Here is a 22439-nt window from a genome sequence, read left to right as displayed (position 1 = left end):
AAGCTGCCGTTGCATTTCACTGTAGATGAACAGAGATTGCTGGAGAGACTTTATAGAGTCAAACCCCACAGAGGGGCTGTGCAACACAAACTTTACATTTCAATATGGGTGATCCTGGGCAGAAGACTGAGACTCATTGCTTCTTAAAGGTCTGCTTTCTCAGAGGTATTGGAGCTATGACAGCAATTATGATCGTTTTTTGAAACAGCAAAAACTCACAGAAACAATAAGCTATTTCAAAGAGAAGTTGATGAACTGAAATATTCAAACACAAAAAACCAAATCCCAATTCCTAATCATTAAAGGTCAGACAACCATTCTCTAATTATATCCTAGAAATTCTTGTGGCAGTCGTCGAACAGCAGGTTTGTGACAGAGCAAGGGAAGTTTTCCCAACTGGTACAATAATACCGTGACCTTTTACCTATGCCGTCTCAAGATATATAACAAGCAAGGTAGGATATCTTGCTTCACAATACATTAACGTATTAAACAATATTTTCCTGCTTTTATTTCTGTTTGAAACCCCATTTTCATACAACTGTTTTCTCAGATTTGTACCTTAAAAATATTGTTCTCCTTCTAAAAGAAGTTACTAATTTTTAAATAAAAAAAGACAAGTGATAAAAATCATCTGCTTACCCACATCCCTTCTCAACTGCAAATGCAGAAGTAGTAATATAAGGTCATCAATCAGCAGCTAGCTACAAAAAAAAATAACTACTTAGATCACTTAATTCATTTTCTGTTGTCTAATCACTCCCTAAAGTATATAAATATTCTTATAATACATATGCCCCAAAATCATTGTAGATGATATGTAATCACCCATCAGCATGCCCTAAGAACATGTCACTCTTACTTAAGAAGGTAATGTCTGCCTCAAAAGGAGCATATGTTCCGTGTTGCAGTCACTATGAAACCTTTCTTCTTGTAAAGTAGTAGAGAAAATACCACCTAAACCCTCAGAATCTTGTTGGTGTAGTATTTAATGCTGCTTCAGTAGGTCTTACATGCTCCTGAGGAGAAAAAAGTTGAGGTTCTTTTCAATATTTTTTGACACAGACCTAAGGTTTTTAGGTTGGCTTTCAATGACATCTTAGAGAATCCCTATTTATTATGCTAAAATTGGGTGCAAACTATCCAAAGCATAAGTAAACCCAAGTGACAGATTTATGTCTAGTTATACAACTGCTAAAATGAGAAAGGCTTATAAGTTACCACCCCACTTTCTCCCTTGATTTTTATACCTACTTTTCCTATTTATGCTACTAATACATAAGTAGCCTGGTGGCTTTCATAAACCTTCAGACTGTAAATCATTCAGACTCACAACAGGGTCTGCCAATATTTCCAAAGCAAACAAGACACATCTACACTGGAATCTCTGCGTCCACTGTCAACACCCCCAGCCAGCTCCCACCACCCTTCCTCCCTTACCCCAAACAATACCTTAACTTCATTAATTGCCACCGATAAGGCATTGGGGCAGCTCACCTAATAAGGTACAATACAGCAAGGAATAATGTGGTAGAAATCTGGTTCAGGGTAAAAATGTTTCAAATGCTTCAGAGCCTTGTCTACAAACATGCCTTTATGGAGTGAGGTTTCCTCTGCTTGCCCCCCCAGCTCACATAAATGTAAAGGCAAATCCCACCGTGAAGCTACATTGCTTTACATAATTTAAACTAAACTAAACTAAAATAACAGCATTAATACCTTCAATGTGATTCATGATGAAAATACACTCTATTGGATAATTAAACATCTGACATTAAAGAATCTCCGTTTTGCTCTCAGGTGAAGACAGTCTATCAAAAGTTAGATATATTAGAAGGTTAAATATAAGGGTAGGGTTCTTTTTAATGTATTTCAAAATCAGATATACAATAAACTTACAATCTGCTCACTTTTTCAGAATAATGACATAGAAATAGATCTGGTTTATGTGTAACATAAGATGATCAGGTTTGATGTTATAATTAGAAAGAAAAAGAGGTTTAGCATAGAACATCTTAAGTCTAAAATGGAGGTCCACCTCTAGGAAAGCAAATTGTGGGTACTTCTGCACTTGCCATATCATAGATATACAAATATATTGGTTTATGCAATCTCAGTAGGTAAGAAACTAGAAAAGCCAACATACCAGCATTTCCTGATCTTGCTGCTAATTAAATCATATGCATACAGGTTCTATCCAAGGATGATCAAAGTTAATGAAAAAAATTCCAATTTAATGCAATGAACCATGGATCAGTTCCAGACAGCTAGCTGCTACTCCATCCTCTTTCGTCTTCATCAAAAAGCATTCCAGCAGTGTGAAAGTGGAGGACTCCATATGAGTCTACAGATTTTGAATTTCCCCTCAGATCTGAATTTTAAATTAATAATTTGACAGTTGACTACATTACATACAATTAAATAACTTTATCCACAAAGGCGTATTAGAGCCTACTCCAGGTTTTGAAGGAAAACAGACTACTATTATTATTGTTACATTATTAGCTTTAAATTATTTCAACTATGTCTTTCATACACAGGTTTACCTTCATTACAAATTTAATTATGTGTCACATTGCTCACACCTGCAACAATATATTGCCATATGTGAGGATGGAAATATACTGGAATACTTCCAATACACTGGAAACAGGGCACTAAATGTATAAGGCTTCTGAAGATTAACAGAAAGATAAACTGGTGTCATCTGAAGTCAAAAGAAATAAAGAATGAGTGCGTCTCTTGTTGGAAAAGGCTTTTTTTTTTTTAATCAAATCCATGGCATCCAAGTTCAAAAAGTTTTGTAGATATAACCAAGGAGGTCTGCCCTTAGCACATCCTTCTACTTCATGTTAGAGAAGCATACTAAAAATAATGGAAAGGGAATGGTATTACTGCAACTTTTATTACCACACCTTAGGCCTCCTTTGCTGTCCAGAAGCCCTGGACAGCTATGCCTTCATGACCAGGGAGTCAGAGTTGCAGGATTTTATTCCCATGCAATGCAAAAACCTCCCTCATGGAGCCCTAAAATCCTGAATTGGAATGTGAAATGATTCCCCAGTCTGCTTGACTCCTTCTCACTCAACCTTTGTCAGAAAGTAAAGAGACAGATGTCAGAAAACGATGACTGAAATCCCTACTATCTTTCTTCTCCTTCACTTTGCCAGCAGAGCCACGTTCAGGCATCCAATTAAAAACAACACTAGCAGGGCTTTTTTACTGGGTCCAGACATGTAAGAAGTGTTTCTAGACTCAGCTCTTGACTGAGTACAGTAACTGCAGGATAACATGGATTATTGTAGTTTAAGATGCTGTGAGTAAAAAGTGAGTCCTATAAATTTACTGCTCTTGAAAGAACAAAAGAGACTTTCTTCTACTTTAAAACACTACTGTCAGCTCACTCTCCTTCATAAGAGCCCACTACCTCTGAAGTGTGCAAATGGGACCTACAACTTTTACTAAGAAGTAAATTCTATTTACTCCAACACTTTTTTTTAGATAATGCAAAAAACTCTTTTTTTTTGTATGATTCCCTATCTCTGGAGCTATTTCCTGTTGACTGAGTTTCTTTTATTCTTTCATTTATTTGCTAGTGGTTTAGGCTGTTGTATTGTTCCCTTACAGCTAATGGGGTCTAGAAGCAGAAGACCCCTTCATCTCTCAAGACCTATTAACCCAAAGTCTTAGGCTAAAATTGCAAATATATACTATGTTACTATGTTTTATTAGCAAAAAAAATCTGTCTAGAAACTCTGTATCATCATTTACATTGGATCCCCAATCACATGGGTTTCAAAGACAACTAAAGCATGAAAAAAAATAAAACAAAAGTATAGGGAAAAGCAGCTAGCCTACACAGAGTGTGGTATTGACTTGCACGTTGTAAAAAAAAAAAAAAAACAAACCCACAACTCACCACATCAGTTTCTAATTGACACAGTTCATTTCAATCCATTTAACCTACACAAAATGCTGGACCTACATGAACAGCAAAATTTGCAAACAATAAAGACAGCTCTGCCAGCAAGTCTCACACAATCACAGTAGCTATCTCAATACATTTGGTCTCACAGCAATATAAATTTCAGAAGGTAAAACAAAAATGAAGATTGCACTGCTGAACATTTTCAGTTTGGTTTCCTTTACCCTCGTCTTTTTAGCAAACTTATTTAATATAATTACATTTTTTTTAAACCACTTTGCTGTTATTCCCTTGATTCCAGCACTAAAATTTACCACATGTGAATGGATAATGTATTTCTTCTTCTAAATCCCACATGACATTAATCAGCCTGTGTGCTGCCTCCTTAGTCTTCCAACACACTGCTGAGCTGCAAGATGAAAGACTTACTTTGCTCTTTTAAGGACAAGCATACCCAAGAAGACACACAAGAATTAACTACCTAGGTAACATCCATTAACAAGCTTAAAAATTTTACTTTGCATATTCTACAGTTATGAATGTATGTGGGTTTCCAAAAGACAGAAAACCTGATGTGTGAATATTCTACTGATATTATGAAACATTTTCTGTAACTGTAGCTAAATAAATTCATTAATTGTGTTTAAAGCCTAAGGATAAAAATAGTAGTCTTTTTCCTTAAAAACACTTCAACTGCAACAACTGACACTGAATTATAAACAATGCTGCTGATAAATATTCATGATAAATTTTATTATTAAAAATGCTCAATTTCAAGTTCTGCCGATTCAAATAAATACAAATCAAATTTCAAAAAGCATCTGCTTAATCCTGGTCTAATTTCCTGATACAACTGTCCTTCAGCTCTGTTAAAAGTTTATAGCCAGGATTAATTCTTAAGTATTCAGGTAGACCTACCTTGTAACACTGTATTTGATTACATCTGAACATGTCTGTCTTTACAGCCTTCAGGAGGTGCTGACATCTCCTACAACTTGTTAAAGAAGAACTAGTTCCAAAATATTCTGTAGTAAGCAAAGCAAGGCAAGCATGACTTAAAATATAGATTTAAATTGTCTCCATCCAGTCCTGCTACCACCAGATTAAAAAAAAAAAAGTTTGAGAGTGTTACACGAAAAAGAACAAGACTAGTACTACTAACTTCTTTCTTTGCCATTAATGCTAGAAAATAGGATATACTTGAGTTCATGGCTCACAACACCCTAAAATAATGGGCTCCCACGAAGCTTCATGCTTTAACATCTTTAATATTACTGGGTAACATCTACAAGGCTTGTTAATATTGATATACTTAGACATATAATGTTGATATACCATACAAAGCCCAGCACAAAGAACAAAAGAAAACCTTTGTTTGAAAGGCCTTGAGAAAGCCATGTCTTTTATTTATATCAGAGAACGTTTCTGGGACACCAGACACTTGCAAGTTGCACTTCCCTCCAGAGCAAGCCTCAGTGAAAGAACACCTAAGACAGAGCTTGGGATACACATCTCAGACTACGACACACAGAAGTGTTTCTCCATCCAGTCTTTAGATAACAAAGGCAGCATCCCCTCATCTTGCATTTTAAGCCAAGATACACACATGGAGTAGGTAAAAGAAGTCATATAAGTCAGGGAAGAAGAGAAAATAACAACATGAAAGAATCAAATCTTAATTATTAATGAAGAATAAGATGTTATTATGGACAAGCTCACATACGACAAAACAATCTTCATTTAACTCCATGTCCGTTACATACTGAGAGAATAAAAATTAAAACATAAAAATTGTTATTATTTTTTTCTTTAAAACCATCTGTAGAATTGCAGTTTGCCACATGTTGAAAGATGATATTCCACACAGGCCCAGCAGGTTCTGCCACTCAGGGCCTGGAATGAGAGTAATCAGGGGACACTGGGGTCAAATGAACTCCTAATGTCACGTGAGAAAATAGGATTTGGTAGAACCTGCAATATCTCTTCAATTAAGTTTATTTTAAAAAGAATAATTTAAATAACAACACAGGGAGTCTGATAAAAGTAACTAGAATAAACACGGTGTTACCACATACTTAGTTCAAGTCCATCTGGCAGAGTTTCTGTTTGTAGAATGAATACTATATTAACGATATAACCTACCACAAGAAAACAGTGAAAAAACGGCACTGTTAGAATAAGGTATGTTGTGAGTGGGGGGTGGAATTAGAACCACAATCTATGTATGGAGGCAGAGGGACAGAAAGGAAAACAGAAAAAGTTAAGCTTTATCAAGCAACATCTCTCTATCTGTTCAGAACAACATTCTTTCATAAAACTTGACGAAGTTAGTGTGCCAATACAAAAAAAGTAAGCAGTCTTCCTAAATTCATCAAACCTATACAGAGTCAATATTTAATTACCTCTTCGATATCTATTAAATTTACATGTATAATACCATATCTGTCCATTTTACAATATTATCTTCCCACATAGTAATGTACTATGCAATTTTCACAGTGAGAGTAATTAGTATAAAATCAAAGTTAAAACAAATGTTAGGAAAAAAGCTACATTCAAAGATAAAATAGATAAGAAAGCAATGGAAAAATTTTGCTAATAGTCTCAAAAGTAAGGACACTTAATGAAGGTCTTGAACACTTTCTTCAAAGTTAAACCAATTTTGAAATCCTACACAAGCAAAAAAAATTAAACGAACCATAGAATCATAGAATTCTGAGATCATCAAGTCCAACCCTTGATCCAGTCCCACTGTGATTAGTAGATCATGGCATTCAGAGCCTCATCTAGCCTCATCTAAAAACCTCCAGGGACAGTGAACCCACCACCTCTCTGGGCAGGTCATTCCAATGCCTGATCACTCTTTCTGTAAAGAACTTCTTTCTAATATCCAACCTAAATCTCCCTTGGCAGAGCTTAAGCCCGTGCCCTCTTGTCCTACTGCTGATTGCCTGGGAGAAGAGACCGACCCCCACCTGGCTACAACCTCCTTTCAGGAAGTTGAAGAGAGTGATGAGGTCACCCCTGAGCCTCCTCTTCTCCAGGCTAAACAACCCCAGCTCCCTCAGCCTCTCCTCACAGGACTTGTGCTCAAGTCCCTTCACCAGCCTGGTTGCTCTTCTCTGGACCTGCTCCAGCACCTCAATATCCTTCCTGAACTGAGGGGCCCAGAACTGAACACAATACTCAAGGTGTGGCCTCACCAACGCAGAGTACAGGGGAAGGATCACTTCCCTGCTCCTGCTGGCCACACTGTTCTTGATGCAGTCCACGATGCACCATTAAATCTCTGTGAGGACCTGATAATTTGCTCTCTTTATCTGTTTGTCTCCATTTTAGATGCAGCACACATACTTCACTAGGAATCATTTTCAAAAAAAGGAAGAAATTAAACAATAACGAAAAGCACCTGCATAAAAATTAATTAAAAGAAACAAGGCATGTACTGTGCCAGGAAAAAAACTCAAAAACCAAACAACAAAAAACCCACAACCTGATCTTGGGCAAAACCAGTGCTAGGCTACCAAGTATATTTGGAAAAGCTGACGACAGAAATAGTAGAATAGGGAGATACTTAATTCAGGTCTCCAGACAGAGACGTGGGCTCTCACAAATATTCCCAGAACTGTATTTGGTATTTTAAACTATTTCTTCCCCCTTTCCCACCTTTCAGCAGAATGTAAACCCATTCCTACAGGAAAGTTGGCAGCTCCACTTCATAGGCCTGTGTCCCCATCTAAACTGACACTCATTCTCAGTTTGAGGTAACACACAAAACTTTATGAAGAGACACAAACATACATTGCCTTTAGCTTGTTCCGCCATGGGGCCATGGATGTAACAGGCTGGAAGGCTGAGAGGTTTGCAAAGACATAACTATTTCCTCTCCCAAGAGCTCCCTGAGCTTACTCCCCATTCACCAGAGCTCACTCCCCATGCACCCATGCTGGATTCTGACCTGTGTCAATTATAACTGGTTTGTAAAGTAAGGAGAACCTAATTCTGCCACCTCTTCACACACTGAACAGCAACTTATTGTCCAGGTGGTTCAGCAGATTTCAAAGATATGGAAATACTTCGATATAAAGATGACAGAATTTGTCCCTCTGAATGTCTTCTTTGGAAGATTATCATCTTCTACCTATTTATCTATCTATTGTTATAATTGTTATCTACCTATCTTTATGTCTCAAGTCTTGTAAGCTTCTTTGGTTTTGTATTAGGAGTAAGGAAATGCATCAATTCTATTTGGAAAGCAAATTTAGACAGGATACCTGTCTTTAGCAGCTGGTGAAGATGAAGAGAGATTTTTAATTATTAAATAAATTAAAATTCAATTATTAATTAAAATGGAGAAGGACTGAAAACTTGTTACTAATTCAAAAGGCTGGCACTGTTTGTGGTAAAGAGATTCAGAAAGCTAAATTTATTTTTAATTATTTACCTGCAAGCAGAGATAATCTTTCCTCAGCTCTGTTTCTTTTGCCTGTTAGCTTTGGTGAGTACTTTGTTTCTTCTCTTCGGGGACTGTCTGAAAGACAAATTTTGACACAGTCACCCCAGATATAAAAATCACAAACAAATAAAATAAAAAGGAAGTTCTATCTTGAAGTGTGAAGGCATGTAAGGAAATACTGACAATTTAGCTGATCTTACAAATGCATCAGAAGCGTGACATATGTCCCTAATGCACTGTCACACATGGCCAGAGCTCTGCGGATATAAAATTCATAGTGATACAAGATGAAAGATAAAAATGTCAAAGATATTTTAAACTCTACCATTACTACAATTCCTAATATGGCTATATTGTTTTCCTCATTTCCACTAAAACATTGCTCCATATAGTTTTCTTTCCTCTCCAGAAATAATTTGCTTCAGCTTCCTATTCAATCTGTTGGTTTTTTAGCTGGACCAAAAGTCTAAGATACCAGAACAAAAAGCCATATGGATGCATTGCATCATATAAAATCAAAACGTGCTACAAGTGGAAAATCATCCCCCCTCCCCAGGTCCCACAGTCAGAAAACTAAACAGACAACCTACTTACAATTCACTTAATCCTTGATGATTTACACATCCATTGTAAACCACAATTTTGCTTAAATTTTCTTTCCCTAAAAAAAAAAAAAAAGGAAAAAAATTAGTTTCTTCCACATGTCCCGTTATCAGAGGTCACACCTTTCCCAAACAGCACTTTTTCAACACATTATACAAGAACTTTCTACTTCTACTTTACCTTGGATAACATGTTTTCTTATATCAGCTCCACACTATTTACAGCCACGTGATACTTCCACACCTACTGATACTTTGATCTAGGAATTGCTTCTAGCAAATAATCACACAAGAAGTACTTATAAGAAAATGGTTAATGAAGTGGATTTTCAGGGAAGGACTTAAGCAATAGTCCATGACCTGAGTAGAGCTAGCCCCTGGTATCGTCTCAGAAGAAAACCCATGCCCACAATCCACAGAGCAGAAGAACTGGGATGCACCCAAGCAACAGGATATCTTTGATTTCGTATATCTGAGACATGGGACTGGGTAATCGGGAAAAAAACTCACAACACTGTGTTAGCTGTGCCACCAATCCCCAGTGCTAAACCATGATGAATCTGGGATGAAGGGCGTGACCTTTACCACCACCTCATGACTGCGTGCATGCTTGTACACATACTTACACAAGTTTTTATGCATATTCACATGCACATTTACATATGACAAAAAATAAACTCAAGAGAAGAAGGAACTTTGCTCTAGCAAAATACCTTGGATGCAATCGTGATTGGCAGTACCATTTGTAACTAACCTGCCAAACCAGAAATCACAAGTCAGGAAAAAAGAGACCAGGGAGGCTACAAAGAGATTCTTGGTTGCTCTTAAACAAAATATCAGTCTTTGTTTTACAGCTAAATTTGCTTCCTAAGTTAAAAATTTCAACATCCTCTAAAAGAGGGCAGAAAAAATACCAAAACAACTACATAAGTTGGCCTGTCTGGATCACAGCTATTGAGAAATATGACAATTGTGTAAATCACAGAGGAGGGAGAGGAATTAAACAGCCTGATTCTAAGGGGCATAAAATTAAAAAGTGGGATGCACTCAGGGAAGACGGTGGCATAGGCTGAGCATCAGAAAGCATTTCTGAACAGCAATACAATATAAAGTAGAATATATTTTCCCCCAGGAATGGAAGTTATTTAAGGCTAAATTTGATAAAACACTGGAAAGCACAGCAAAGAAAACATTTCTGAATTGATGAGGCCATGGATGAGAACACTTAATTAATCCTGTCTTTTATGCTTTTCATTATTAGACTTCTGGGTAAAATTGCAGTATAACAAACAACCACGCAGCAAAAATGTGTTAATTTCTTGTGGGGTTTTCATTTTAAAAAATACCTTGGCTTTTATCAGCATTAAGGTTAGAAGTGCCATTCACATTTGATGCAACTACTGCATGCTGAACTATTTCAGCACTATTGGTAATTTTAATCCTTTATTATTTATTCTCTTGCCTATTACTGTTACACAAAATTATCCTTTTAATTCTGGACTTTTATAGCATTTTTATTTCAAACATTTCAAAGTACTTTACCAACATATGTCCACTAACAACATCTTTCAAAACCAATATGGTGTATATCAACACTGCATATCATCAATCCAGACGTTATCCTGTGATTGCTGAACTGTCCAGCTGCCTAATATCAGCTGCTTAATTGTCAGCCAACATAAGGCCCACGAAGTCCTCTGCTGTTGCACACTGCCACAAGAAATTAGGAAGTTAAAACTGTGGCCAACAAGGAAAACAAAATTTGGTGAACTTTCAGTTCAGTACCTGCAGCAGAAGAGATCATGAACCAGCAAAGGTTTAGGAGCAGTGGAAAAACAGGTATTCCCTTAGAAGACCAAGTATTACAACAGAAATTGCACTACTGGTTGGGATTTGGTTTTTGTATTATTACTACTCTTACAATCTTACTTCAAAAAATACACAACATTCTGTGATTCAGTTTGGAAAGAGATGGGAAAACTCACAAAAACTGAGAGATTAGAGTTTTGTCATGGTTTTTCCTTCCCTTTGAACTTCTAGGCAAAATTTTTCAAAACGCAGTAAGAATTTAGGAGTATAACTGAATTTGAAACATGGTAGTTTCTCCTCCTGAATAAAAATGTTCCTTTCTTTAGGACAACCAATTAAATATAAATATTTTAAAATAGCAGAGTGAGTCAAGGCCTCCTGTTAATACTGTGGAAATCTTATTCATCATAGGGAATGGTTAAATTATAGTTTGTTACACTTGTCACTGAAATTCCGAAATTCTTGTGATTTACAGTCCTTCTTTGAACGGTCCTGCTCTGCTGTCTAGGATCTCCCTGTGCACAACGCTGTCAATCTGGAACTAAGAGCAGGGAAGAAGAGAGACACCATACCACAGCAGCAGGGTAAAGTTAGCAATGTTTTCATAAACTGAAAAACAATAATTAGAAGAGATGATGATAATATCACAACAATCAATTATCATTCTGACCCCCAAAGAAAAATAACAAAAACCAACAGCAGTGTACCAGGAAAACACATGCTCTGTGAAAGTGTTCAGGGCCATGTCATAAAGCTGAAATAGTGCACCACAAGGAACTATTCGGCAGCATACGACAAGACAGCAAATATGCTCCAGAGAATAGAACAGCTGTTTCTTTTCACACCAGTCCACAGTCTCTGCAGTTATTTCATTCAAATTCCTTCTTTTCTTTTAGCAGCTACATCCTCAGAATATCAGTAAATATTCCAGGTATGGATACTGTTTTGTCCTTCTCAAAGTGCTTATTTATCCCAAGAGATGCGGAAAGGCAAGGCACATGAACCTTCCTTCCTCAGACCAAATGCTGAAAGAAGACTTCTGCACAAATGAACACCCACAAACTCCTTTAACCAATAAGTATCACTGCAAGTAAGAAAAATATCTCCATAAAATATAATAGTTAACAAGCACTGAATTTTAAAAAGAGAGGTTGGGGGCTGGGCGGGGCAGGGGGGAGGAGAATCCACCCATGCACTGACTGGTTTTGGCTTGATGACTGCATTAAATTCAGGTGGTGTTTTCCCCCAGGAAATGAGGAGGTAGTTAATTAAGTGGCTATTAGTGCTTCCCTATACATAGGCACAGGACACAACAATGGTCATTTGAGCTGTGTCTTTTCTTCAAATTCTCTGCAGGCTTACAGTGATGCACATATACAAAGGCCAGCAGAAACACGTGTGCTCCAGTCACAGCAGAGGCAATGTCCACTTCCTGCAGAATGATAGGACTTCTGAGACCATAATTCAGTGCTTCTGAGACCATAATCCACTGCATGCAAGGAAGCACAGTAACAAAATACATAAGAAAATAAATAATTTTTCCAGTTAACAGTGTCAATCCAACTGGACAAAGATTACAAGTTTCTGCTAAAAATTGTTCTTCCCTCCTTGAGTGTATTAGAGGTTAAGCTACATTAAGGAGACAAGAGGAAAGACTTGTCTCCTTTGATAGGTTTACTTTGAATTTGATAATCCATTGCATGATCTTATTGCTTATTCTAAACACATGGGGTTTCCAGGCTTCTTTAAGAGAAAAACATGGCTACCTAAAAAAAAAATTAAAAAAATGAAACTCAGAAAAACTGTCAGGGAGATTCAGGAACAGGATTAGCACCAGAGGCTATTTCAAAATAATTTATAATTGCTTTTCAAATATTAAATCAATAGTCTTCAGGTAAACAAAATTTGCTTAATGCTTTCATCCCAATTACTCTATCATCTTTTAGAGCTGAAGATCACAACATGAAAACTTTATTTCCAACAATAACTGAGTGCTGTTGTAAAATTCCATGGAACAACTGCCACACTCATCCACAGAATGATGTCACATAACTTTGCTAAACTCTCAAACCTAAGTTCTGCTTATCCCATCGTTGTAGTTGCTTACATTTTTCTAGAAAAATGCAACATTTCCTCTAACGTTTCTAGTCTGGGCTTTGATAAAGAGAATATCCAAGAAATTTTCTGTGTATGGAAAATATCCATTTCCAGAAGCCTAAATGGGCTGTTAAAACATAACATACCTGTAGAGATGAATTTGACATAATTCCATGTGTGTCTCTACTATTTACATTCAGAAGCACAGAATTATTTTAGGTCTTTGCAACAAACCATAAATTGCATTAGACGTACAACAGACACAAATAATAATACCCAAAGTGCATATACAATAAAATGAGTTTAATTAGTAGCAGCAATTGAAACACTTTTGCCAGAGACATGTATAAATACCTACATGATAGATATTTATACATCTACTATATAAAAAGCATACTGTGGAGAAAATAGGAACCCTGTCATGATTATAAATACATTGTACTATTAATAACATTTAAAAATCAGTATTAAGTATACCTGCAGCACCATACCTGTAAGGTACAAAGATAAGTTTATTCTGCAGTGGCAAAACTTTCTGCAAAGGAGAATGTTAGATATGTGCTGTTTCCAGCAACAAAAGGACCAGGATGCCCCTGGTATAAACAGAAAAAGAAGTTCCTAAGTAGAAAAAGAGGCCCAGCCTCACAGCAGAGAGGAAAGACCAAAAATTAGCAAATAAACAGATAGAATCTACTTTTTAAATGGCTTTGGTCTGTTGTTCTGTGGACTGTAAGATACACAGGCACTTGTACACTGATTCCTGACTGGGTCCTACCCTCTCCAAGGCCAGTTTCAGCACATATGGGGCCTGTGTGTTAAATTTACCCAAAGTTTGATACTATTATTTATTTTCTGAAAACCTGTACAAATGGAGAACCTTAGAGGAGGGCACTGATAAAACCCATGTGGTCATTTCTCAGGCAGTGAAAAAAGTAAGAAAAGGAGTTACGAAATGGAGATTTCCCATTGAAATAAAAGCACAGAGGCAGGAAATCCTTGCTAACCTCTGTCAGAGGCTCTCACTACTTAAGCAGCAACTGAACTATAACTATACAGGTCAAGCTAGTTTAAGGCAGAGAATTCATCTTAAAATGGGATATTGAGAGAGGAACAACTCACATGACACAGTAATACACTCGGGCCTAGAACATTAGCACTGATTAACACTGACTGCAAAAATCTGCAGTGATTTCACAGTATCACAGAATATTTAGGGTTGGAAGGGACCTCTGGAGATCTCCTAGTCCAATGACTCTGCCAAGGCAGAGTCACTTAGAGCAGGTTACACAGGGGGAAGGTGTCCAGGTGGGTTTGGAATGTCTAGACAGGCAGACTCCACAACCTCCCCGGGCAGCCTGTTCTGGTGCTCTGCCACCCTCAGTGTAAAGCTCTTCCTCATGCTGAGGTGGAACTTTTTGAGTTTATGTCCATGGCTCCTCGTCCTGTCTCTGGACACCACTGAAAAGAGCCTGGCACTCTCCTCTTGGCACCCGCCTTTGGGATATTTACATGCATTAATGAGGTCCCCTCTCAGTCTTCTCTTCTCCAGACTAAACAGGCACCACTTCTGCAGTCTCATGAAGGAGATACTCCAGATCCCTCATCATCTTTGCAGCCCTCCACTGGACCCCCTTCAGTACGTGAACACTGACTGCAAATGTCTACAGCGATTCCGAAGCAATCTCCTGGCACACATCACCTGTTGCTAGTTTCCAGCCCCTGACCCCATCCCACCGCCTGTGGCACACCAACAAGTGCGGGGTGGGCACCTCCACGCTGCCGTCACCGACCAGCGTCTCTGGAGCGCTGCTTTCGCTTTCCCTGTCGCTCGGGCCTTCCCTCCCCGTCCCGGGCCTTTCACAGGGGCACGGCCGAGCCTCACAGGAGCCTCGGGGCAGGTCGCGCCTTGTGCTCCCCGCCGGAGCTGCCGGGCAGGCCCGACCCGGCCCGGCCCCCGAGCCCGCCGGCCCCGGGGCTGCCCCGCCCGGGGACGCGCCTTCTCCCCGCCCCGCCCGGGCCTTGCGCCGGGCCCGGGCCGAGCCGCCGCTCACTCACCGCCGGCCCTGCGGCCCCGCTCCCGCCGCGGCTGCGCCCGCCCGGCGCGGGAGGGCGGGGAAAAGGGGCCCCGCCGCCGCGGGAGGAGCCGCCCCGGTGCCGGCAACATGGCAGCGTCCAGCCGTGCCCAGGTGCTGCGGCTGTACCGCGCCCTGCTGCGGGAGAGCCAGCGCTTCGGCGGCTACAACTACAGGTGCGGGGAAGGGCTCCGGGGCAGAAGGGGGATGGGGGCAGCGGGTCTCTTTGCCGAGGCGTGGGGGGTCCGGGCGGCGCTCGGGGCAGGGCCGCGGGCGCGGGGCAGTGCGGAGCCCGGGGAGCCTGCGGGGGAGCCGAGCCTGCCCTGGGGGCGGGAGCGACAGCGGGACCCGCACTGTCCTGGGCCCGGCTCGGAGCGCAGGGAATGGGCAGCCCCCCGTCCCTGTGCCAGACCCAGGGCTGCCTCGAAAGCACCAACCAGGGTATGGGCCATGCCTGCTGTAAGATGAAGGGACAGGACAGAGACTGTCCGGACCTGGAGTCTGGAGTACTGTGTCCGGTTCTGGGCTCCTCAGTGCAAGAACAACAAGGACCTACTGGAGAGGGTCCAGCAAAGGGCCGCAAAGATGTTTAGGGGTCTGGAGCATCTCTCTTATGAGAAGAGGCTGAGGGAGCTGGGCCTGTTTAGTCTGGACAAGACTGAGAGGGGATTTCATCAATGCATGTAAATATCTCAAGGGCAGGTGTCAAGAGGATGGTGCCAGACTCTTTTTGGTGGTACCCAGAGACACGATGAGGAGTAATGGCCGTAAACTAAAACGTGTGAAGTTCTACCTCAATGTGAAGAAGAGCTTCTTTACATTGAGGGTGGCAGAGCACTGTAACAGGCTGCCCAGAGAGGTCTTTCTCTTTGGAGACATTCCAAACCCACCTGGATATGTTCCTATGTAACCTGCTCTAGGTGACTCTGCCTTAGCAGTGGGGTTGGACTAGGTGATCTCCAGAGGTCCCTTCTAATTCTAAATAATCTGTGAACTTGACAAAGTTCGTGTCTAGTCTGGCTGCTGCCTCTCTCCTGGAAGGGGAGAACTGGAGCCAGGTTGCAGCCAAACCCTGGCACCATGTGCTTTGTCCAGGCTCAGGGTGCTGTGTGCAATGGGAGCAGGGTTCACTCGTCCTGCCACACAGGATGCTACACTGCCTGCCTGGCTGCCTGCCTGCCTTCTCTGGTTGTCAGTGAGAGACACACACTGTTTTTTGGCAAAGGTTAGGCATAAGCCTGGTGTCTGTTAGATAATCTGCTGTGTGTACAGGGGTGCTACCCACCAGCACTGGAACATTGGATTGTCCAGTGGTGGTTTATTCACTTTTCTACTCAACTGGACCACAGGCAGAGACATGTGAGCTACTTTTGCAGTGAATCATTTCCAGGTGGGAAGAACTCAGAGCAGAAGCCTCTGAACTTGCACAACCATGGTGCACTCTGTGCCCTTCAAGGCACAAGTATTCCACAAACCTCATGTGCAAGAGAGTGGCCTGAGAAGAAAGACTGTCAGGCTGAAATTGAACTGGCACTAATAAACCTTCGTTGCCAACTCCACACAGCAGTGTGCATTTGCATCATGTTCCCTTGCTATCAAGGCTTCCTCCTGCTCTTCACTGTCCTGAGTATCCCAGGTTGCCCTGGTTCTGGCTAACAAAGAAAGGATTGTATGTAATGAAGATGGCTTGAGGCCCGTGAGATGTGCAGTTGGTGAACAACCGACTGAAGCTCTTGTTTGGGCCATGGCATGCTTTCTGCAACGGGTTTGTGCTGGGGGGTGAGCAGTGAGGAAGCCGAATCCACAGCAGTTGGAGGAAGCAAGCCAGCACCACCTCATTGGCTGTACCAGTAACTCGTGGCACCAGCCTCACAGACCCTGTATGAACCCCTCCCTCTGCTCAGCCCCTTCCTGCTGGAACACAGGGGACTTGAGAAGTTGTAATCTCTTGCCTATAAACTATACTCAGAGCACAGGCCCCCACCTCAGATCCCCCCTTTTACCCCCCCTCCAAAATGAAGTATGTACCTGGTTTGCTAGCAAATTTTAAAGGATAGAAAACATAAGTTATATGTTTACCTTGCATGTCTGATTTTTGACACCATATCAAATTTCAAGTTGTCTCTTTCCGTAAAGGAAAGAACTCAGTTTTTCATGGGTCTGTCCTCAGACACTATAAAATCAGCAACCACATTAAATCTTGTTTACACATTTGTGAGCACTAAAAGCAATAACATTTTCTAGCAAGAAGTGATCCGCAGCTGTTATATTTAGAGATCTGTTGGGGTGACAACAACAGTTCTGCCTCGGGGTTCATGCCACGCCCATAGGTAAAATGGACACCCCCATTAGCTTCTTCCATGCCAAGATAAGCAGATAAGCAGTCCTGCCATGTCCTCAGGGCTGCTGTAATGTGATATGGCAATACTGTAGTTAACCTAAGGACTTCGTAATGAATCAACTTGTAGCAAAGTAGGAAGTATTAAAGATTAATATTATTGATTTGTGATTTTTGGTTAGAGAATGTCAGAATATTTTATTATTGCAAACAGTGCATATTTGTAAGCATACGTCTGGAGTATGGGCAGCTAGTTATCGTCTCCTTATTTGCTTACTGTGCTTTTTCTCCTGATTTTGTTGCCCTGGTTTAACCTGGCAGGCAGCTAAACACCACACAGCTGCTCTCTCACTCCCTGCTCCTCAGTGGGATGGAGGAGAGAACTGGGGGGGAAAAAAAAAAAGTAAAATTTTTGGGTTGAGATGAAGAGATTTAATAGGACAATAAAATTAATGAATAATAATAATAGAATCAGAATATACAAAACAAGTGATGCACATACAGTTGCTCATCACCTGCTAACCAATGCCCAGCCATTTCCTGAGCATCAACCCCCAGCCAGCTTTCTATCTAGTTCATATACTGAGCGTGACACCATATTGTACGGAATATCTATTGGGTCAGTTTAGATCATCCTGGCTGTGTTTCCTCCAAGCTTCTTGTGCCCCCACCTACTTCCTGGTGGGTTGGTGTAAGAAGCTGAAAATTTCTTGACTTAGCGTAAACCCTGCTTACCAACAGCTGAGACATCAGTGTGTTATCAACATCACTCTCATCCTAAATCCAAACCACAGCACTTTACCAGCTACTAGGAAGAAAATTATCTCTATCCCAGACAAACCAGGACATGTGTATGTATAGATTGTGGTGGAAAAATCAGTATTTTTACTTTGTTACTTCCCTGGCAAATATATTCTATATGTCATCTAGTAGTGCCAGATTTTCTTCTACCGCCTGGAAGAACTTGAGCAGTAACTTGTGAAGAATAACATTCATGTCTTAGAGTAACTGAGGTCACCACTGTCAACCTTCAGAATAACACAGGAGCATCTCTAGAGTCCTGAAGTAAATGTCACAGAGCGTTTGGAGGCCCAGATGTATAGGCCAGGTTTTAACATCAGGGAGAGAGAATTTAGTAGACTGTAAGTAATTTCATGTCTGCCCTTCTGCCTTATTACCCATGTAGACAGTCTGAGGAAGGGAGAGTGATTTGTACTGGGGGAAAATCAATATGCAGAGAGGCAAGATGTTAGGTTTGGAATCGAAAAGATGGTTTGTAATGAGTGTACTATTTTCTTCTGCTTCGTTGACAAAATTGGAACTTCTGATAGTTTATAATATGCTGGATTACAATCTCAACTAAATGGATTTAAGGGGTATTTCTAAATATCATTTGTGATTTAAATAATGGCATTGCATTGTTTCTGGTTTTGGTGCAGGAAACATCTGGTTGTAAATGAAGATAGTCCGAACTTAAAAGTTTCTTGTTTGTTTAATGTGAATGAAGCTCAGTGGTCTTAACACACGGGAATCTAGTGGAAGGGACTTCTCCTCAGAAGGGCAGCACAGGGCTGGAGCAGATCTCCACTGAGAGATTTTGTCATCTCCATTTTTGAAGATTTCTGTGACAGGTTTAACCGAACAGCACCAGCTGACCTGACCTTGTTGCATGTAGGCCTACTTAAAGTGTGATGTTGGCCTGGATAAGCTCCAGAGGTTCTAACTAAGCAACATTACTATGATTTTCACATCCCCAGCCTTCTCTGGCCTGTAAAGATACTAACAATGGGTAATAAGTTCAGGGTAGCATCGTATGATATGCTTCCAGCTCATTTCCTTTCTATTTCTTTAATTTCTTGTAGTTATGAGCAGTGTCAGAAGCTTTAAGTCTTTTTGTTGGAATTTTTCTGCAAATAATTTTTGTTATTATTTTAAGGTCTTTTCTTGATTTATTGTAAATTTATTTCAGTTATCCATTATGTTCTCTGTTAATTGGTGGATGTTGCATTTTTATTTATAGATACATTTTTCCTTGTCTCTGTAAATTGCATTTTAATGGAATTTGATTTTTCTATTAGAACGTACAGTATTATTTGATTAGTAAAACTACCCAGAATATAGAAGAATCAGGGAAAAAATTGGTCAAAACAGATTTTGCATTGGAAATAAGTTAATTGAATGCATGCAGTTTCATCTGAGACATGTCCTTCATGATTTTGAAACTAGTACATCTGATTTTTGCAAATCTCTGCTAACCTAACAACAAAACTGAACAAAATAATTTACACTGTTTTCTCGGTGCCAGTTGCTTTTCTTGCTTTGACCAACAAGGTTGTTGATCTGATTTTGGGGAGTCATGGAACACAGAGCCATAGAACAGTCTCAGTATTGCTAGCCCTTGTTCTGGTGAGGGACTTCAGCTTATGGGATATCTGCTGGGAATATAATACAGCAGAGGGGAGGCTTCTGGAGTGTGTGCAAGATAAATTCTTAAAACAGCTGGTGAGGGAACCAATTAGGGAAGATGCCCTGCTGGACCTGTTTTTTGCCAACTCTTGGGTGATGTAACTGTTGGAGGACACCTTGGGCAAAGCAATCATGAAACAACAGAGTTTTTGATTCTCAGAGAAGTAAAGAGGGGGATCAGCAGAACTGCCACCTGGACTTCCAGAAGGCCTGTTTAGGAGACTGAGTGAGAGTCGCTTGGGAGGCAGTCCTGAAGGACAAAGGTGTCCAGGAAGGCTGGACATTCTTCGAGAAGGAAATATTCAAGGCACAGAACCAGACTGTCCTCATGTGCTGAAAGAGGAGCCAGCAGGGAAGACGACCAGCCTGGCTGAACAGAGAGCTTTGGCTGGAACTCAAAGGGGAAAAAAAGGAGGAAAAAAAAAGGCAGAGGTTTTGACCTTTAGAAGAAAGGGCAGGCCCTTATCCACAGGATAAAGAAAAGGCAGAGGTGCTTTATGCCTTTCTTGTCTGAGTCTTAATAGTAAGACCAGTTGTTCTGTAGGTCCCCAGCCCCTTGAGCTGGAAGACAGGAGTAGGGAACAAAATGAAGCCCTCATAATGCAAGGGGAAATGTTTGGTGACCGACTACAGCACTTAGACACAGACAGACATGTAGGGCCAGATGGGATCCATACAGGCATACTAAAGGAGCTGGCAGAAGAGTTCACTGGGCCACTTGCCATCATTTATCATCAAACCTGGCTAATCAGGGAGTCCCAGGCAACTGTAGGTTAGTCAGTGTGGTGCTCATCTACAAAAAATATCGGAAGGAGGATCCAGGGAACTATAGGCCTATTAGACTGACCTCAGTGCCGTGGAAGGTCGTGAAGCCAGATATCTTTAGTGCCATCACACAGCACATGCAGGACAAACATGGGATCAGACCATGCCAGTGTGGGTTTGTGAAAGGCAGGTCCTGCCTGAGCAACCCGGTCTCCTTCAATGGGTGGGTGACTCTATCCTGGTGTCAGCTGGGCTAGAGTTAATTTTCTTCCTAGTAGCTGGTGCCATGTTTTGGATTCAGTGTGAGAATAATGTTGCTAACACACTGACGTTTGATTGTTGCCGAGTAGTGCTTACCCTAGGTCAAGGACTTTTCAAGGTGTTGTGCTATGCCAGCAAGGAGGTGCATAAGAAGCTGGGAGAGGGAACATGGCCAGGGCAGCAGACCCCCAAACTGTCCAGATGGATATTCCTTACCTTAGAACGTCACACTTGGTATATAAACTGGGCAGAGATGACTGGAAGGGGCCGATTGCTGCTTGGGGACAGGCTGAGCATCACTCAACAGGTGATGAGCAATTGTGTTGTGTATCACTTATTTGTATTGGGGTTTATTTCTCTCTTCCTTTTATTTATTTGTTTGTTTGTTTTATTATTATTATTATCATCATTATTTGTACTATCTTTTACTTTTTTTCTCATTTTCCCCTGCATCTGCCCTGGGGGCAGTGAGGGGGAATGAGAGAGCAGGTGGACTGCTGTGTGTTACTTAGTTTCCAGCTCGAGTTAAACCATGACAGACCTGCTTAGTGGATGAGGAAAAGGCTGTGGATGTAGTCTATCTAGAAACCATTTCCCACTTGTTGCTGGATGAAAAATCTGGCTGCACGTTCAGGCCCAGAGAGCGGTTGTGAATGGAGCTAAATCTGATTGGTGAGCTAACAAACGGAGCTAATCTGAACAAGTGGTGTTCCCCAGGGCTCAGTATCGGGGCCAGTCCTGTTTCATATCTTTATCCGTGATCTGGACAAGGGGTTCGAGTGCACCCTCATTCAGTTTACAGGTGACACCAAGTTGGGCAGGAGTGTTGATATGCTGGATGGTAGGAAGGCTCTACAGATTGATTTAATCAGGTTGGATTGATGGGCTGAGCCAATTGTATGAGGTTCAAGACAGCTGAGTGCCAGGTCCCACCCTTGGGTCACAAAAACCCCTTTCTATGCTACAGGCTGGGGGAAGAGTGGCTGGAAAGCTGCCCAGCAGGAAGGGACCAGCGGCTGAACAGGAGCCAGCAGTGTGCCCAGGTGGCCAAGAAGGCCAAAGGCATCCTGGCCTGTATCAGAAATAGTGTGGCCAGCAGCATTAGAGAAGCAATTGTCCCCCTGTACTCAGCACTGGTGGGGCCACACCTTGAGTGCTGTGTTCAGTTCTGGGCTCAAGGGCAACAAGGAAAACATTGAGGTGCTGGGCCATGTCCAGAGAAGGACAACAGAAATGGTGAAAGGTCTAGAGCACAAGTCTGATGAGGAGCACTTTTTCATTCTTCAGGGAAAGAGGTCTGCTGTGCACTGATCAAGTAGGTCGACTTGACAGGCTGCAAGGGCATTCTGCTCATGGGCTTTGGACTGATAGGTTTATGCTCTTGATTTCAGAAAAGGCCTCTGGCCATGCCATATGGGCCCATACAAAGGAGGGAAGCTGCTCAGAAGGTGCCATCTCCTACTGCTGTTACAGTAGGAAAGATGATGTCCAGGAGTAAGTTATTACTGCAGTAGCAAGTCAGGCTGCCCACTTCTGTGTGGCACCTGTGTTCCTCAAACCAGGGAAGGAGCAGGTTATGGGAATATCAGATACACACCAGTACCAGTTCAGAACTTTTATGAGAGCACCTAGATTTTTGTGCAAATAT

At 41.2% G+C, this 22439-nt stretch overlaps 2 protein-coding genes across 7 annotated transcripts in view; one reads left to right on the top strand and one right to left on the bottom strand.

Annotated features, from left to right (window-relative positions):
* The window catches only part of FARS2 (phenylalanyl-tRNA synthetase 2, mitochondrial), a 236499-nt gene extending 221489 nt beyond the window's left edge, over positions 1–15010 (bottom strand). For 2 of the 5 annotated variants that reach the window (XM_050323225.1, XM_050323217.1), the window contains exons 1-3: positions 14945–15010; positions 8976–9042; positions 8370–8456 (exon numbers count right to left, since the gene is read on the bottom strand). Coding sequence is in view for 3 of the 5 variants with exons in the window: in XM_050323188.1 (XP_050179145.1) it covers positions 643–648 (6 nt within the window). In the remaining 2 variants the exon portion in view is untranslated. Of the gene's footprint in view, positions 1–642; positions 705–8369; positions 8457–8975; positions 9043–9696; positions 9825–14637; positions 14657–14944 lie in introns of those variants that run through there. The other 3 variants (XM_050323188.1, XM_050323211.1, XM_050323199.1) reach the window with 3 other exon arrangements.
* The window catches only part of LYRM4 (LYR motif containing 4), a 92707-nt gene continuing 85242 nt past the window's right edge, over positions 14975–22439 (top strand). Inside the window, exon 1 of one of the 2 annotated variants that reach the window (XR_007629884.1) lies at positions 14975–15137. Coding sequence is in view for 1 of the 2 variants with exons in the window: in XM_050323277.1 (XP_050179234.1) it covers positions 15052–15137 (86 nt within the window). In the remaining variant the exon portion in view is untranslated. The remainder of the gene's footprint in view (positions 15138–22439) is intronic. The other variant, XM_050323277.1, reaches the window with a different exon arrangement.

This window comes from Myiozetetes cayanensis, unplaced genomic scaffold (assembly GCF_022539395.1).
Source record: "Myiozetetes cayanensis isolate MyiCay16 unplaced genomic scaffold, myiCay2020 scf1, whole genome shotgun sequence".
NCBI lineage: Eukaryota > Metazoa > Chordata > Aves > Passeriformes > Tyrannidae > Myiozetetes > Myiozetetes cayanensis.
Note: the sequence above shows the minus strand (reverse complement) of the source record. Positions and strands in the feature narration are given on the sequence as shown.